General features: G+C 34.3%; 1 protein-coding gene across 2 annotated transcripts in view; it reads right to left on the bottom strand.

Annotated features, from left to right (window-relative positions):
* LOC126890685 (trace amine-associated receptor 1) overlaps positions 1-20,318 on the bottom strand; it is a 748,386-nt gene that overhangs the window by 692,584 nt on the left and 35,484 nt on the right. For both annotated transcript variants that reach the window (XM_050659809.1, XM_050659810.1), the window contains exon 2: positions 17,470-17,719. In XM_050659809.1, the coding sequence (XP_050515766.1) occupies positions 17,470-17,700 (231 nt within the window). In that variant the 5' untranslated portion in view covers positions 17,701-17,719. The remainder of the gene's footprint in view (positions 1-17,469; positions 17,720-20,318) is intronic.

The following is a 20,318-nucleotide window of genomic DNA, read 5'->3' as shown; positions in this document are numbered from 1 at the left end:
ACTTGCCAAGGTAACACTAAGGAACCTTGGGAAGTCAGCATCAGAAAAGTACTTCAGAATAACCAGGAAAAACTTACGCTTAACAGTTGGTATTTTAACTGGCCATTGTCAACTAAGAAAACACCTCCACACACTGGGGCTAGTAGACACATCTCTATGCAGGAAATGTGAACGAGATGACGAAACTGTCGAGCATGTCCTATGTGAATGTCTGGAGTTATCGTCAATACGAAAGTATGCGCTCGGCGAGCCTTGACCTATACCTGGCGATATAGGGGAGATGTCACCAGGTGATTTGTCCACCTTCCTGGAAATGGCAGGATGGATGATGAACTCGATTGGCAGGATGATGTCGAAAGGACGACAACCCCCTGGGAGTAAGTACAATGGGTCAATTGTGGCCTAAGTGCTGTGGGTCTTGACTCACACTCCCTACTCTACAGAGATATATACGGCTGTAAGGTATGATCACTGAAAAAGAGAACATGGGCAACGCTGAGAGCAACGAAATTTGATTTTTGGAGAAGAACAGTAGAAGATCTAAAAGAGAAAGGAATAACAACGAACGAATAAAAGATATAATGGGAGTCACAAGAACGATCAGAGATCACTTATCAACAAAACAACTTTTCTGGTTCGGAAAATTACAAAAACACTGATGAATAACGAACAACAGAGGAAATACTAGAATAAATGCAAGACAGAAGGCACGAGAGAACGAGGTGGAAAGCTAATAAGTTAAAGAGTAGAAATAGACAAAAAGCTGAGGGAAAGAAACATAGAAGAAAACTATGGAACTATCGATTCGAAATCGCAAAACGACGGAACATGTTGTAAACCGACACGTACTCGTAGTAGTAGAAAGTAGGTACCGAATTCTAATAGTATGTGTGTGTGTGCGTGTAATCATTTTATGGAACATCAAAATATATTTAGATTACACCTTCATTCTTTTAATCAAGAATTGTCTGGATATTTTTTATATATCTACATATTAATATATTTTATATTTTAACTAGCCGACCCGGCGGCCTTAGAAAGAAATAGTTTTAGTGATGACAACTTTGGCATGGTTCTGATTAATATTCGTTCTATAAGAAATAAAACTGAAGAATTATTTCTGTTTCTGGAGGAATTAAGATTTCCTCCGATAGTTGCGGTTTCAGAGCACTGGCTTGAAGTTAACGAGCCCTTTTTTGTAGAAAACTATACCACAATTTCCAGGTATGATCGTCCAGATTCGGCTCATGGAGGCACCCTGATTCTCTCTAGAAATAATGACTTTTCTCTGGTAACAAAATATGACTTTTTGTTAAGTGAATCCTTCTTTAAGTTTTCCTTAGTTTATAATAAAAATCTTAATCTTTACATTATTTGCATTTATAGATCACCTGATTCTACCGTGGAATTATTTTTTCAGAACCTGCTAAATTTGTTAAATGACCTGCCTCATAAAAGCAGAAAAACTCTATGCGGTGATTTTAACATTAATTATGCTGCTGCTAGTGCTACCCAAGTGTCCCTGGCAAACATCTTTGAATCGTATGGTCTCTCAATGCACGTTAATTTTCCTACAAGGATTACAAAAACTACATCTACCATAATCGATTATATTGTCTCAGATTTCTCACCCCTTGATGTCAGCTCTACAGTTATTAATGCGGGACTATCTGATCATGAAGCAGTGTATACGAAGTTTAACATCTTCAGCAAACCCTCCTCAAAAACCCGACGTTTAGGTAGGATTTTTTCCGCCCAGAATTTTCGTAAATTCCAAAATTTATGCTTAACTTCTGAGTGGCAATTTTCTTCTATATACGTGGACTATAATTTCAGTGTTTTTCTAGATAAGCTTCTCCACATCTTCAATAAGGCATTTCCTTTAATTCCTATTAAGCCAAAACCTCGGAAACCTTGGGTTACGAAAGGTATTCGCATATCAGTTAAGAATATGCGTTCACTTCTATACATCAAGAAATTTACTACCAATGTTGCTGTCACTGAATATATCATGACGTACAGGACAACATATCTAAAACTTGTCAGGTCAGCTAAAAAAGCCTATTATCAAAATCGTCTGGGAAGCTCTAAAAGTGTTGCAAACGAAACTTGGTCTATAATAAACGATCTTCGAAATAAAACTCACACAGCTCAATCATTTTCCCTTCCAAATCCTGAAAGTCTAAACGACTATTTCGTTAATGTGAGTAAAAATATAACATCAACAATTTTGCCGCAACAAGATCCCATTTCCTATCTTCCTAATTCAAGACAGGTCTCGAATTCATTCTTTTTACGACCAGTCGATAACTCTGAACTGATCCAAACAATCAATAGTATCAAAAGCAAATCATCCTGTAGTACTGATGGACTATCTATAACAATTTTCTCTAATCTCACAGAAAATGTGTTGGAAATCCTCCTCTCACTAATTAATGATTCCTTCGAAAAAGGTAAATTTCCAGAGTGCCTAAAGACAGCCATTATTATTCCTCTTCATAAGGGTGGAGAAGAATCTGATGCCTGCAACTATAGACCTATTGCCTTACTACCGGTACTCTCCAAAATTATTGAGAGACTCATTAAAACTCGACTTATGTCCTTTATCGTTGATAACAACATTTTATCACAAAATCAGTTCGGCTTTTTAACAAATAAATGTACCACTGACGCCATGTTTTCTGTACTACACGAGGTTTACCAAGCACTAAACAATAATCTTTATACTGCCACTGTTTTCTGCGACTATGCCAAAGCTTTTGATTGTGTAAATCACGACATCTTGATTACAAAACTAAATTTCTATGGAATTCGAGGTATTTCTTTGAATTGGTTCCAATCCTACTTGAATAATCGGAAACAACTAGTTAGAGCAAATGATACTGACTCTAGTCTCAAAAACATCGTATGTGGAGTACCACAAGGTTCAGTATTGGGTCCTATACTGTTCCTTATCTTTATAAATGACATCACTAATTTAAAAATCAATGAGAAAATTTTTCTTTTTGCTGATGATACCAGTATCACTTGGAGCAACTCAACTATTGCATCTCTTCATGAAACTATAACTTCGGATCTACTGACGATGAAGACCTGGTCTGACTCTAATTTACTCTCTTTTAACGTAAATAAAACAGTAGCATTATCCTATAAAGGAGCTCTTCAACCATTGCCTCTTAATAACAGCCAGATCAGTACCGTTGATTCTGTAAAATTTCTTGGTATTTTTTTAGACAGCAACCTCAAATGGTCCCTTCATATCGATTCGTTAAGTAAGAAACTCGCCTCAGCTTGCTATGCAATACGATCTGTCTCAAGGGAACTCAATTTAGCATCTTCTAAAATAACATATTTTTCGTTGTTCGAGTCTCATCTTCGATATGGTCTTCCTTTTTGGGGTTCTAGTACAGCTGCTCAATTTGATGTCATTTTTAGATTGCAAAAAAGAGCAATAAGATATTTGTTTGGCCTCAGAAGATCTACACATTGCAGAGGTCACTTCAGAGATCACGAAATTTTAACACTTCCATCTTTATATATTCTAGAAACGGTTTGTTTAATTCGTAAACACCTTCATGTCTTTCCATCAAGGCCCAATCATCTTTACTCCACCAGAAATTCAATCTTTGATATTTATTTACCGATTCCATCCACTGAGTTAGTAAAGAAATCTATATTATATTCCGCAAAGAAACTGTACAATCATCTTCCGTTACAACTTAAATCTGCAACATTTTTCCCTAAGTTCCGTAAAATGACAAAAGCCTATCTATCCAAAAGACCATATTATTCAATAGAAGAATTTCTTAATGAATAACTAAGAAAATTGGGTTCCATACGCAGTAGCATAAACTTGTCAGTTCCTTATGTTGTACCTATTTTATTTTACTTGTTGTATGTTCAATTTGCAATTTATATATATTTTGCAATAAATTGTTTTTGTCTTGGCTTTTATATCTTATACTGTACATTATTGACGATTCATCTAATTTTAGTAAATTGTAGTTGTTATTTGTTATTTATATTATGTTTTTCTTATGACTGTATGTAAGCTTTGTCCATAAAATTGTAAAAATTTTCAGTGGCAATAAAGCATATTTCTATTCTATTCTATTTTATCAATAATGGGTCAAAGTTACATAAATAAAAATTAACAGAAAATCAAAAAATACTTGGCGGTTCTTCAAGGCACGATTAATTTTCCTTGTCAGAAACATGCACACTCAAAGTTTTCCGCAAACGCCCAAAAAACTTGCCATTATAAATGTTAGGGTGCATCGAAAAAAATAAAAGTTGGAAATGTTATAACTTATACTCTAAAATAATAAAATATGTGCTTACTCGATCTAAGATTAATTAAAGAAAACTTAAAATGTTGTCAATTACAGATTTAAACGATTTTTAAAGTTTTATTTGTTTTTTCAGTCTCCCCAATTCCTTTGAAATGTCCCGCTTCGTGAGTCGGTGCGTCTAATTTTCACTTATGTTTGGTGCGATGACTTATGAAGGTTTGTGGTTGCTATAGGATAAAAAACTCAGCAAGAAAGAGTCAGAATTTTCTGGTATTACCGAACAGGTTGCAATTAAATTGGAGAAAATATGGAAAAAGCCTTTAATTTCAATAATTTAAACTTATGAAACCATTTAAGAACATACAAAACAGTGAATTTTACAAAAATAAAATTCAATGCTTTAAGAACAAAAGTAAAGCTACACGTTTTGATCTTGCAGCATGCAAATGTGACACTCTGATTAATTGTCTTTGTAACAAATCTCAAAAAGTGCCTCTGGATGAGCGCGAATTTCTATTAAATCAAAGATGTCCCAGAACAATGGTGATAAGCTCGATTGATAGGGAAAACAAAAACAAATATAATCAGAGAGAACAACGGTAAAAGAAGAAAGTTACCGACGCAAAGACAAAACTTTAGATCAAGTAAAAAACAGTACCAAGTTTTATGGTCAATCGATCGTGGAAGAGCACATAACATTTGTGCGTGAGCCAGGGTGCAAATATTTCGGATATGGGTATCCGCTGTCTGGTATATCAGAAAGTATCAAATCCAGCTATTGCATGTGACGAAACAGTCGTAAATACTGGGGTTAAGGGTGATGTAATACGGCTGTTAGAAGAACATCTTAAAAACACGCTTCAGTGGTTTGTATGTCTGCGACATTCACATGATCTACCCCTTGGACATCAAAAGAAGTTTGCCAGTGACCAAATCAAAAAACGTGAGGGTCTTCAAACTTTCTCCTATAAAAATTTTGGTTCAAACGACTACTTTGAGTTAATTAACCAACAAGAATATCACCTTACAGAACCACCTATATTCTCTAGATTTTCGAGTGACAATCTGCGAGATTTTATTAGGAATCCTAAATTAGACCCCTTTAACATTGAGATTGAGAAATATCACTGCCACAAACAATGTGTAGAACGATGTGTCAGGCTTGTGACACAAGCTCCTCTAGCAGTTTGCGGAGCGTATTCGAGGAAGGGATTTATAAAAACTCAAATTGATTCCAGAAAAACTATGCCTCACTTAAATGCTAAATCGGAAGACATCTTCGAATAGAATGTTTTTACCATAGTTTTGTAATATTTATATACATAATGCACCATTTTGAAATTATAGGAATTTTGTAATTTGCTTTATATTTCTTTTAGTATCTATTAAAAAACTTGGGTGACGTCAGGGAGACGGATAAGTTAGGTTATTTTGTTATAAAAAGAATGTTTTAGTATACTTTTTTAAGTAAAATTTTTAATTGCCTTGTGAAACCAGAAAATATTTTCCAATTTAAACCGAATTAATTTATTCAAGTTCTAAAAGTTATTACATTTACCTTACAAAAGAAATTCGCATATTAATGTATTTTTTCTAATTTTAAGTTGCCGTGAGGGGCAGAAAATATTTTATTATTTCAACGCAATTTTACTAAAACACTAAATAGTGTGTTAGGCCACTGTTGTGAGGTATTACATTTTCGTTTCGAAATAAAAATTTTTTTCGTCTGTTAACATTTTTTTTAAATTTTTAATTGTCTTGGGCGGGGGGGGGGGGGGGGGCAGAAGATATTCTCCAATTTCAAAAAATTTTACCAAAATACTTAACAGTTGTTTGGGCAACTTTTATGAAGTATTAGTTTTCCATCGCAAAAAAAATTTCGCCTTTTTCGATGCACCCTAATAAACGTCACTGCTACGCTTGATACATACATCAACAAATATATTGCTGTTTACTGAGTAAGAAGTAACACCGGTAGACGCCTTGCGGGGATAACTGGTTTAGTAATAATTGGTAAGTTATCGAACACGGTTCTTCTTTTGACATCATAACCATGAATAAACTTTGCCTGTCTGACTCTATCCTTTAATTTAGACCTCCTGTATGTCCTTCTTATCCATTATCTTACATTGATAGTTTTCAGGTCGTCTTCTAAGTCAAACAACCATCTCGTTCTGGACCTTCCTTTTTTTGGTCAGCGTGTTAGCATCTATTATAATATTTTCGTTAGTGTTTTTGTATCTTCTTGTCTCTAGACATATCACAGCTATAACAGTCTTTGACTTTTCACAAATCTTAAAATATCGCACGCTTATTTTATTTTAATTCGTAATTTTAATTTAATTTCGTCCCGATCCCGACTCCCGCCCCGCGATAACGACAATGGACCCCGCACAAACCTTATGGAAAATAGGTCCCAGTGGATTTCGTTCATACTTTGGGAAAATACTCTTTGAAGCATCCTGATAAAAAGTTCTCATGGGCACAACTCAATCGTATGAAGGATTTTCAAGATATAGAGGCCCAAACTCGGAAAATTATAAGATTTACAGGGTATTCCAATTCCGTGAGTTACTGGTTATTTGGCAACATGAAGAAGTTTGGATCAAGGAAAAGTACCAGTGGTCTAGGATTTTTTCCTGGCTATCCAATGGCGACCTTTACTTTGACCTTGACTTTCAACGGACGTCATATTCTGGAGTTTCGAGGGTTTTCGGCATTCAATTGATATAAACAGATTACTTATGAATTTTTGGGATCGCTAAACGCGAATATGCCATCAGAATTGCCCTCCGGATGACTTGGTGACCAGGGCCTCTACAAGGGACGTCATCTTCTAGAGTTTCGATGGTTTTCGGCATTTAATTGATGCAAATGAACTACTGGAGGGTTTTTTGAGGTCGCTATACACGAATATGCCACCAGAAACGACTCCCGGAGCACCTGATTTCCAAGATCAATGAAAGAGGCTCCTGGAGTTTCGAGGGTCTTTGGTACTACAATAATGCAAACGGATTAGTTATAGGTTTTTGGGGTTGCTGAACACGAATACGTGATCAGCACAGACACAGGAGCACCTGGTGCATAAGACATTTTATCTTCTGGAGTTTCGGAGAAATCAAATGGATTACTCTTAGGTTTTTGGGGTTACCGAACATGCATACATTCATACTACCGAACATGTATACTGTCGAAACTCCAGAAGAAGACCTGCCTTAGGCACCAGGTGCTCCTTGGGTAGGATCTGATGGCGTATTCACGTTCTGCAGCCCCAAAAACCTGTGAGTAATCAGTTTACATTAATTTAGTACCGAAAGCTCTCGAATTTCCAAAGCGTGACCTACCTTAGGCAACAGGTACTCCGATGTCTGTTCTGATGGAGTATTCGTGTTCAGCAACTCCAAAAAGCTATGAGAAACTCGTTTGCATCAATAGTACCAAAGACCCTCGAAACTCCAAGAGCCCCTTTTATTGACCTTAGAAACCAGGTGCTCCGGGAGTCGGTTCTGGTGGCATATTCGTATATAGCGACCTCAAAAAACCCTCCAGTAATTCATTTGCATCAATTAAATGCCGAAAACCATCGAAACTCTAGAAGATGACGTCCCTTGCAATGGCCCTGCCAGCACGTCATCCGGAGGTCAATTCTTATGGCATATTCGTGTTGTGCGATCCCAAAAACCCATGAGTAATCTGTTTATATCAATTTAATGCCTAAAACCCTCGAAACTCTAGAAGATGACGTCCGTTGAAGGTCAAGGTCAAAATAAAGGTCGCCATTGGATAGCCAGGAAAAAATCCTAGACTACTAGTACTTTTCCTTGATCCAAACTTCAACATGTTGCCAAATAACCAGTAACTCACGGAATTTGAATACCCCGTAAATCTTATAATTTTCCGAGTTTGGGCCTCTATATCTTGCAAATCCTTCATACGATTGAGTTGTGCCCATAAGAACTTTTTATCAGGATGCTTCAAAGAGTATTTTCCCAAAGTATGAACGAAATCCACTGGGACCTATTTTCCATAAGGTTTGTGCGGAGTCCTTTGCTAAGGTGATCATATGATGAAATGAATAGTTTGCATTACATACATACAAATATTAATTTTTATTTATATAGCAGAGGTAATATTTAGATGGCTATCAAAAAATAACGGTTGGAGATAGAAAAGTGAAAATTTAGGGTTGAATGTATATTTTGGTTTTACATCATATGAAATTAAAAGAGAACAGTTTGTCCAAAAAAAATAAAAAATAATTATGGGGGGGGGGGGCGGTGGCAATCCCCCTTTTACTTAGGTTGGTGGTACCAACTCAGAAACCATCCCGAGTTCATGTACAACAACTTCGTTTAAGGTCATCATATGATGAAATGCATAGTTTGCGAGTCTATAAGGTACATACATACATACATACCGGGTGTCCCAATAAGAATGGCTCTCGGCGATATCTCAGGAACCGTTTATAGTAGAGCTTTGAAATAAAAAATTTTATAACAAAAGTTGCCTCAGGAAAAGCCTGGAAATTATTTTCATAATTGTGGGTCCACCGCTAGAGGGCGTAATTGGATATCAAAAATAAAAAAATCTAAATTTTACAAAATTTTCCTAATGAAGGGGCACTGGAAATCCGATTATTGTATTCTTCATCAAATTCTGCGCATATTTGATTTAACAAGTTTAACTCTACATTTGCAAATAAGAGGTGGGGGTGAGTGGGAACCTTGTTATGAAAAAATGGCTGTAAGTCCGGTTCTGCTAAATCAAATTTTGAAAACTGGGTCTTGTTGAAGACAGATCTTTTTCTTCAATGTAAGCGTGATAATTTTGAACCATCGTAATAAATAATAAGCCAGCTGGGAGGCGTTATTTAATTTTTTTCAGAAATCTAGTTTTCTTTGGAAAATATTAAATACAAGTATGCATTTTTAATCACACTTTATAAAATTAGATTAAATTAGCAATAGAATAGCGAAAACCGCATGTCGATACCTTTTTTCTATATCAAGATATCTCGATAAACGTGTAAATTTTATACATAACTGTTACTATCACCGGTAAACTAAGTTAGTGAAAAGTAGTGTGCTGTGGAAAAAAACAAAATAACATTTTCCAGATGTCAACGTATAAAAATATAATTAATTAAAACAACAATATAAAGAGAAACAATACTATTAAAATTAAATATATCACAGAACAAAAAGAACTGCTTAGTGACGACCTAAATATTCAAATTGTTGCCCATCATACACTACTCTAGAATACATTATCCAGAGAATACTAAACGCCATTCAAAGCATATCGAGAGCAGAAATTGAGACTGCTGTTCAATCTACTCTTGAAAGAGTAAATGTTTGCAACGAAAATGATGGGCAAAAATTTGAACGTTTATGTCATCACTAAATAGTTGTTCTTATTTCTTTGTAATAGGTCTTTTCAACGCTTCTCATTTGTTTCGAGCCTCTGTCATATGCCGTATAATCCGTGTATAATATTAATATACGAGATATGAACGAGGCTCGAAACAAATGAGAAGCGTTGAAAAGACCTAATATACGTTGACAGCTGGAAAATGTTTCTTTGTTGTTTCCATAGCACACTACTTTTAATGAATTTCGTTTACCGGTGACAGTAACAGTTATGTTTTTAAATTTACACTTTTTTTAAGATATCTTGAGATAGAAAAAAGGTATTAACATGCGGTTTTCGCTATTCTGTTGCTAATTTTGTCTAATTTTGTAATATGGTATTAAAAATGCATGTTTGTATTTAATATTTTCCAAGGAACACTAGATTTCTGACAAAAATTAAATAACGCCTTCTAGCTGGCATATTACTCAGTAAGTTGGTTCGAAATCATAACTTTTACATTGACGAAAAAGATCTGTCTTCAACAAGACCAAGTTTGCAAAATTTGATTAAGCAGAACCGGACTCACAGCCAGTTTTTCATAACAAGGTTCCCACTCACCCCCACCTCTTATTTCCAAAGGTAGACCTAAACTTGTCAAATCAAATATGCGTAGAATTTTATGAAGAATACGACGATCGGATTTCCAGTGCCCCTTCATTAGGAAAATTTTGTAAAATTTGGATTTTTTAATTTTTGATATTCAATTACGCCCTCTAGCGGTGGTTCCACAATTATGAAAATAATTTCCAGGCTTTTCCTGAGGCAACTTTTGTTATACAATTTTTTATTTCAAAGCTCTACTATAAACGCTTCCTGAGATATGGCCGAGAGCCATTCTTATTGGGACACCCGGTACATACATATATACAAACATTCATTTTTATTTACATAGAAGAGATAATATTTAGATGGCTACTAAAAAATAACAGTTGGTGATAGAAAAGTGAAAATTTAGGGTTAAATGTATATTTTATTTCTACATCATATGAAATTAAAAAAGAACAGTTTGTCCAAAAAGATAAAAAATAATTATGGGGGAACAACCCCCTTTTTAATCAGGTTGGTGGTACCAACTCAAAAACCATCCCGGGTTCATGTACAACAACTTTGATTAAGGTAATCATATGATGAAATGCATAGTTTGCGAGTTTGTATACATACAAACATTCATTTTTATTTATATACAGGGTGTCTGCGTAACTTGGAACCACATGGGAAATTTTTTTAATATAAATTTTACGAAAAAAAGTTATTCTTCATAAAGTGCTCTGCATAGTCTAAAATCTAAGATGCAGTTATCAGATGCAGTCATAATATTGGAGGTTTGTTCAAAAATATGAATTTCGCTCAAGAGTAATGTGCCTTTATATTTCACAAGATCAAAAATTGTTATTAACAAAAGTTGTTTGTAATTAAAAATTATGTTATAATATGCATTTACACTCTTTTAATTAAAAGAAAAATTGACAATTTTCATCAAATTAAGGATACCCAACATCATTTTTATTTTGATAACTCCGTATTTATTAATTTTGCGAAAAAAAAGTGATTCTTTATAAAAATTTCTGAATAGTCAAAAAACTAAGATGCAATCATAAGATATCATTTTTTTTCAATTTTATACGAGGTATGTCAAAAAATATAAATTTCGCTCAAGAGTAAAATATCTTTATAGTTCACAATATTTCAACTAGAAGAATGCAATTGCATATTGAAACATAGTGTTTAATCCTGAACAACTTTTTATAATAAAAAATTTTAATATTGTGAAAAATAAAGGTACTTTACTCTTCAGCGAAATGCATATTTTTGACATACTTACCTCGTATAACATTGACAAAATTTAATATCCTATAATTTTATCTAAGTTGTTGGACTATGCAGAACGTTTTATGAAAAATACATTTTTTTCGTAAAATCAATAATAACGGAGCTATCATAAATAAAGTGATGTTGAGGGTCCGTGATTTGAGGAAAGTTTTCACTAGTAATACCACTAGAGGTCAAATTATTTCCGGAAATTTTTTTGAGATCATGAATATTTTGAAAATTTCCCGAGTCGCAGACGAGGGAAATTTTCTAAAAATATTCATGATCAAAAAAAAATTTCCGGATATTAATTTGACTTCGCGTGGTATTCGGTAAGAAAATTCCACACCAAATTTGCATTTGAAAATCCAAAGCTGCATGAACAGATTAATAGCGCGCCATAGCTTTGTCAGCAATTATTTAGGCTTTCAAATTCGTTATTTCTACTCATTGTAGTTGCATGGGAATACCATTTCAAGATAGAAAATAGTATATTCTTCAATTTTACATAAGTTTTGAGTAACTACAAGTGATAGAAAATTATTTTTTGGCGTTTTCGCTAAATTTCCGATAAAATACCTCCGTTGCCATGGTGATCTGTCAAAATAACGTATTTTGATTGGTTCAAAATTACAGGTGTGGAATTTTCAAAAAAAAAATTTCACTTAGAGGAGTGTAAATGCAGATTATAACATAATTTTTAATTACAAACATCTTTTTTCAATGATAATTGTCGATATTTTGAAATATAAAAGCACTTTACTCTTGAGCGAAATTAATATTTTTTGACATACCTCGTATACTCTTAATAAAATTTGATATCTGATGATTTCGTCTTAGGTTTTAGGCTATGGAAAGCATTTTATAAAGAATAACTTTTTTTCGTAAAATTGATATTAAAAAAGTTTCCCATATGATTCCAAGTTACGCAGACACCCTGTAGATAAAACATCGCTTATATAGGAACTACTACGCAATAGAATCACAGCGATTCTGAATGCGCCTGATAACTATTTACATGATAAAAAAAACAGAAAAAAACTCGTTCTATTATTTATTTCAAAGCGACCTGCTATGACACCCGTGATATGGACGAAAGCGGGAGTTTAACTATAAAAAAAACAACCGGAAAATGCCAAACAAAAGGCCCATCAAATAGACGACAGCGAATCAAAACGCTGCAGGCTAAATCTGAAAAATATTTGGTATCAAATTGTTCATTGTTATCAACAAAAACCGATTTAGATTTAAATTTGCATAAACCGTCATGAAAAATATTTAAAAATAGTTTGAAATAAATAATTTTTAAACATGCTGCATATATATTGGTATTTTTATAAAAATTGTTATTTTTTTATTTTCACTTGCATATTATTTGTTTATTTTACCTTGGATACGGTTCCCATAAACATACTTTTATATCCTAAGGCAAAATAAGCGTGGGTTATGTCATTTACCTTCCTGTTGTATAAGAAAAAAACAAATATTATAGAACGAAGTTTTTTTATTAAACAATTTTCAAATAAGTTAATATTAGAGGAACTAACATTATTTGTAACGTTAAGAATGTTTATATAGTGTAACAAGGTCCAATTACACGTTTGTCGTAAGAGATATGAAAAACATATTTAGATAAAAGGGGGGCACAGATAGGACCATAATTTAAAAATATTTTCAAATATACAGGGCCATCCGAGACCCCATTGAGAGGGTGACACAAACGTATGTATTTTTAAATCGAATACCCTCTATATGTTTACATTTTTTTATTCTCCTCGATGTCTTCTTTCACAAAATATAGAGTTTTGTAATATTGTACGAGATAGGTAGTTTAAAAGATAATAACGTTTTTTTGTTAATTCACACCCTGTACAATTGCAGTGATTTAACATCAAAATTTTTATTTGTGTTCAAACAAATTTTAATCTAGTCTATCATGGAACACCCTGTATTTTACAACTTTTACTTAAATGGAACACCCTGTATTTTAGTATTGTAATAAAATAATATTTTTTTGGTAGTTTTTTTTTATTTCTTAAGCATTCCCTATACCTAAGTGCTTTAATTTGTGAGTTATTCGTGATTCTTTAAGCCAAACATTGATTGCAACCAAAATTAGTGAAATTTTATTAGGTGGCCGTGGAAATATTCAATCAAAAACAATTTTTCGAAAAAAGATACATATTAATCTAGACTGATCCTTTATTTACCAATATTGGTTGAGATATCAAAATATCTACGTAGTTAAGCTTGCTGGTGCGTAAAATATTAAGAAAAACATACAATATTCTACCTAGTTGGCTATGACACTAAATTTGCTTAAATATTTGACATTATATTATTTTTATAGTTCCAGTTACTTATATTATGTTACCTATGTGTATTTTGTGTATGCCAAATATCATGTCAATCAAGCGGTTCTTTAAAATTTGGATCAAAAACCGTGAGTAAATGGACTATGTCTATATGACAGTTTTAGAAAGGTTGATTTGGGAAAGGTGTTGTCGTACTTTTTTACAATATTTGTCCTAGGAATAGAAACAATAATGGATTTTAGCTCAGGACGGATTTGTCAAAAAAACACTACATTTTGAAGACATGAATATTAATTAATTGGTAATCGAATGAATATTTCTCAATTAATGAATTATTAATTGAACATGGCGACCAACTACTTCTGGTAATGTAAAGTGCCCCACTTAACTTAGAAACTCCAACCTACCAGAGAGATATAAACAAAGTATGACTCAGTTGGCTGAGACATATCGCATGTATTTAATGGCAATTTCTAAATGCAATAGTTACCCCAGTCAATGGGAGCAAGAATAGGATATTACTTCCGAATTCTGTCCTACCACATGGATTTTAATGAAATTTTGGAAATAGCCTCTACTTATCTTCTAATTCAAAGTCTACCCTATGCCGATGTGTGCTTTTATCTTGGGGTGGATCCCATCCCTTCTCAGGAGTGAAAATTTTTTTGGTTAAAATAACCACGAAATTCGCTAGAGAACCTAATTCTAAGCAGAAACTGTTCTATATATTTTTTTGGAAACTCAATACTTTTTAAGTTATTCGTGGTTGAAAATTGGCCATTTTCATTGAAATATAACACCTTTTCGAACGGTTTTTCGCAAATACCTTAAAAACTAGGAATCTAACTAAAAAAACTATATAAAACAATTTTTGTAGGTTATAAAAAAAGGTTGCCTTCACAAATCTTCCACTTACAATACAAAAAGAGATATGGTAGGTGAAAAGAGTTTGTTTTTTTTTTGTACATACCCAAATTGGTGTATTCAACTTGAAATAACAGAAAAACGGTCGATTTTAAGTGTATAATGTTATCAATACCTTTTGTAGTGCTTGAAAAAAACTTTAAAATGAGCAATATTAAAGATCTATTTTATTCAAACAAATTTGACAACTAATGTATTAAAAAAAAATGAGAAGTAATTTTAACCACCATCCACCAGAATGTAAATGCATCGTTTTCCTTCTACAATAACTTTTATTAGTGTTATTTCTATGTTCAAAAAGTTGGACGGGTTTAAAATGAACGGTTTAAAAAAATATGATCACATTAAAGAGCGCATTTTTAAATTTTCTTAAAAATTTTCCTTTTTCTCCATGTATCTTGAAAGTAATAAGAGATACAGTAATGAAAAATAAAACGAAATTTTTATCTAAAAGAAATTAAAAATTTAAAAATGCGCTGTATAACTTTATCTTATTTTTTTTAAAAACCGTTCATGTTAAAGATTTACGTTAAAGTCCAAATTTTTGGACATAGAAATAACACTATAATAAAAAGTATTGTAAAAGCAAACCGATGTATTTTAATTCTGATGGATGAGGGGTTAAATATACTTCTCATTTCTTCTTAAAATATATTATTCATCAATTTTTTGTAGCCTGTCTCGTTTAGTTAGAATGTAATTGACATTTAATATTGCTTATTTTAAATGCCTTTTCAAGGACTACAAAAGTTATTAGTATCATTATACACCTAAAATCGACCGTTTCTCTGTTATTTCAAGTTGAATACACCGATTTTATCATGCACCAAAAAAAAAACAAACTATTCTCACCTACCATCTCTTTTTGTATTATAACTAGAAGATTTATGAAGAAACGAATCTCTTTGTTTTTTTATAAGGTACAAAAACGTTTTGCATAGTTTTTTTGTTAGGTGCATAGTTTTTAAGGTATTCGCAAAAATCCGTTCGAAAAGGTGCAATTTTTCAATGAAAATGGCCAATTTTCTACCACGAATAACTCAAAAAGTATTAAGATTTCAAAAAATAATAATTATAGAACAGTTTTTGCTTAGAATTAGGTTCTCTAGCCTCTTCTGTGGCTATTTTAACCAAAAATTGTTCACCCCTGAAATGGGGTGGAAACCACCCCCAAGATAAAAGCGCACATCGTCATAGGGTATACTTTGTTTCTTAAGCTAATCCCTACTTACTGTGAAAATATCAAGTAAATCGATGTAGTAGGATGGAATTCGGAGCCAAATACCGTCATTGACTGCCCTAAGTATTGTCCTCGGCAAAATACTTTCAACAGACGACGCGATTACCCAGCACTTGAAAATCTGCAGGTGCAAAACTGATCCTATAGAGAGCAAAATGGCTTAAATTCCAGAGACTGGAGATAGGAACTCGAAGATCAATTTTTAGTTTCCATAAAAATGACACAATTACCTAATCCACCAAGCATCATGAACTTGATATTTTGTGGATGCAAAACCGGTTATGAAAATTCATAAGGATACAGTAAAAACGGATTGCAGTGTCCTGTTAGAGATAATTTCACAAATAATGAAAAATATCAATATTTGATCTTTTCTGTGCTTTGATTTGAGTCGATAGATGAAGAAAATAAGGCAGTTAATCATAAAAATACTTAGTTATTTACTTAACTATTTATTTTTTAGACCCATCGCCAAAATTATGTTAGTGTCAGCGACCCCAAAATCTACCAAGTAATGGGTTTTGTACAGATTTTGTATAGAATTTTTACAAAACTCCCGAAAACGAGGCCTATCCTAGCACCACACACCTCGTAGACCATCGTCAACATAGTATTATTGTTCACCGACCCCAAAATCTACCAAATTTGGGGTCAATAATATCGAGTTTTCATTGATTTTGTATCGAATTTTCGTAAAACTCCAAAAGACGAGGCACATCATGGGCACCAAGTACTTTGGAGACCATAGTCAACATGATATTAGTATTCAGCGACCCAAAAATCCATCGAGTAACGAGTTTGCGCTGATATTGTATCGAATTTCCACAAAACTCCAGACGACGAGGGTCATCCTGGACACCAAGTGCCTGGAAAATCATCGCCGTCATGATATTAGTGATTAGCGACCCCAAACACCACAAGTAACGAGATTGCATTGATTTTGTATCGAATTCCAGAAATCTTGAGAAGACCCGTCATGGGTACCAGGTACTTCGGAAACTATCTTTGACATGATATTAGTGTTCAGCGACACCAAAATCTACCAAGTAACGAGATTTGCAATGACTTTTTATCGAATTTCCACAAAACTAAAAGAGACCTGGCCTAGTCCGAGTACCAGGTGCCTCGGAGACCATCGCCGTCATAATATTCGTGTTTAATGAACCCAAAAACCCCCCAAGTAGTAAAATTAAACTCATTTCCGTAAATTTTTTCTGACTTACAAATTTATCATTTTTCGTGTTTGAAAGGCACTTTGGAAAAAGCAATTTCCTGTTCAATAATGCAACTTTCATTTCGCCATAATTATTTTTGTTGAAAAAGTTTCTTAAGGCTCTTGTGAATCGAATAAAAAAGCTTCATTAAAATTCATCCAACTGCAGAAATTTGGTAATTTTATTGCGTCGTTTCCTCGCCTAATTAGATATTACCAAGTAGTGTTATTGCTATTAATGAAATATTTAATATTTCTACTCACCTGTGAATGAATATACTTGGAGTACCTCCTACTATTGATAACCAGTATTAACAACATGTTTGCACCTAAAACACCAACGGTGACAAGGAGAACAAGAACTGCTTGGACAACATCACCAAAAGTTAAAGCGGAGAAGAACGTAATGTGCATATACCGAGGATGGTTGCAGCTGCTATTGGCAAGAGCAGGTGCTACCAAAATGGTAACTTTGTGTTGCATCTTATGAAACATGGAGATTGATTTTGGGCATCTGTAATAAAAAAAATGGTATGTGATTAGGTATATATTTTCTATAAAAAAAAGCAAAAAAATACAGAATGTCAATTTGCTTTTCTGGCAATTGAGGAAGAATTTTAGACAAATATGTGGATCAAAACACAAAATTATGCAAGATTAAAAAAACTATAATTGTAGATGTGAATTCGTACAAGTCTTTGTTTATTGACTAGATCAGAACCAGATACGAATAAAAGCACTTAAAGATAGTGATGTAAATCGCGGCAGTATCCAGCGCTATGACGCTAATAGCCAAATAAATGACCGTTTTGGAGTGTAATTTTCAGGGGCAACACCGAATTGCACGAAAATTTGGATTTAGATTCTACTTACCCTCCACTTCAAAGTTAAATTTGTGCCGTTGGTTGCTTTTACTTGGGGGGTCACAGTCACCCCTTCTCGGGGGTGTTTAAAATAAGCCCGGAAATGGATAAACTGACAGATTATAAGCAACTTTCGTTTTATAAAGTTTTTTAAGTAAGTCAATACTTTTTGAGTTATTCGCGATTGAAAATGTTGATTTTTCGACAAAAAAACTACGTTTTTAGACCGTTTTTCGCAAATAACTCAAAAAGTAAATATTTTATCGAAAAAAATGGTATATCAATAAAATTTATATACTGAGTAAAAGCAAAGCAAAACGGAACCAGCGTAAACAAAATCAGGTACGCTGATGATACCGTCCTAATGGCAAGCAACTCAAGAGAACTACAAAATACGTACAATAAATTCGATTATTCGTCGTAGCTAAATGTTCGGTTTAAATCTAAATATTTCCAAAACTCAAATTATAGTGGTTTAAAAGATACCAATAAAGATTATAATATAGAAAACACTCAATAATATGAAAACATCGTTTACAAGATCAGACATTAGTCTAGACCAGACCATAAAGGCCGATTCTCATTAGACGTGCAAGGAACCGGCAAGGCAACGGCAAGGCACACGCTCGGCACGGGCAAGGTTTTCACTGCCAATTCACACTGAGACAGGCTTGCCCCCGTTCTCGAACACAGTCAATGAGCATTTCATCTTGCTCCGATGAAAAAGCAGGTCTCTGTTGACGCTTCATCGTCTATTGTCACTATGAAACTGATATCAAACAACCACCATTGCAGATTGCTTGCCGATACGGGATTCACACTGTAGTGACCTTCACGGCACATGCTAGGCAAAAATTGTTTCGAAAAGAACGTCGCATGCAAAGCCCGTCGCTTGCCGGTGCCTGGCACGCATAGTGTGAATTACATCCAAGCAACCAAGCATTATGATTCAACCCGACCCGTGAGACTTGTTCACCCTTTATGAAATTACGTTCGGATGTTACAATTCATTGGAGCGAGTTGTTTTAACTCGTGCCATTGGCAGGAGTCACTCCACCTCACTCCAATGCTCCAGGCCTTCCCTCCCCCCCCCCCATAGCACGCTGATGCGCGATGGGGGCACAACTATCAGCCAAATGCTCTTCACATTAAAATCCTGGGTAATAAGATTCTAATGTGGTGTCCTAATCGGTTTGAAAACTAGGCCAGCGTGAAGCGCTGTAAGCCTTTAACTACTATTGATTTGTCCGCGGTACTGTTTTTGCTTGCTTGGGTCCCAGACTTAAGGTCTGGTCCCATTTGTTATTATTTTTAATAAAATATGTCTTGTCTTACCTGTGATTTATCTCTTGTGTTTTGTGTAGAGCTACGAACCATCTGCTTTTTTCTTTTTTTTTTGTACCTTTATTCAGCTATCTGTTGTTTCGGTCTTTTGTGTTTCCATCGGTGGAAAGCGTCGTACCTTAGCATCTCTCGCAGTATTGGACTTGAATGGTTCTCTAGTTCAGGGAATATTTTCCTCGCTCTTTCTTTTATGGTGTCGATTACTCTGATTTGTTGGAGTTCTCTAAATAGGAACCTTTCTGCTACGTATCTAGGTACGTCGACTGCTTCCCTTAGGCTTCTGTTGTGTGCCGCTTGAATTTTCTTTTTGGTTGTCGTGCATACTTGCCCCCATGCGAGAGATGCGTAAGTTATTATCGGTATAATTAGGCTGTTTATGAGTCGTATCTTCGTTTTTGTTTTTAGTTTACTTTTTCCACCTATGAGTCCGCTTACCGATGCTCTTGCAGCGTTGACTTTGTTTATTGTTGTTTCTGCGTGTTTGTTGAATGTAAGGCCTTTATCTAAGGTGACTCCTAGGTATTTTGCTTCGTCTTTCCACTCGATTGGGTTGTCTAGTAGTCTTAGCTGTTCACCTGGCTGTTCTCTTCTCTTTTTAAACATTACCGCTTGTGTTTTCTCCGCGTTTATGGCGATTTTCCACTTAGTACACCATTCTTCTACATCTTCTAGTGCGGATTGTAGATTCTCTACTGTTGTATCGATGTTTCTATGTTTGGCCGCTATTGCTGTATCGTCCGCATAAAGGCCTAGCATAGTACCGTGTGATCTAGGTATGTCTGCGGTGAATATTGAATACAACAAGGGTGACAATACCGCTCCCTCTGGTACCCCCGCTTCTGAAGTTCCGAGTTCCGACAGGACTTGTCCTATCCGAACCCTGAATCTCCTGCCTCTCAGGTACGA

The sequence above is a fragment of the Diabrotica virgifera genome, chromosome 8, assembly GCF_917563875.1.
Source record: "Diabrotica virgifera virgifera chromosome 8, PGI_DIABVI_V3a".
Taxonomy (NCBI): domain Eukaryota; kingdom Metazoa; phylum Arthropoda; class Insecta; order Coleoptera; family Chrysomelidae; genus Diabrotica; species Diabrotica virgifera.
This window is presented reverse-complemented; position numbering and strand designations above follow the sequence as displayed.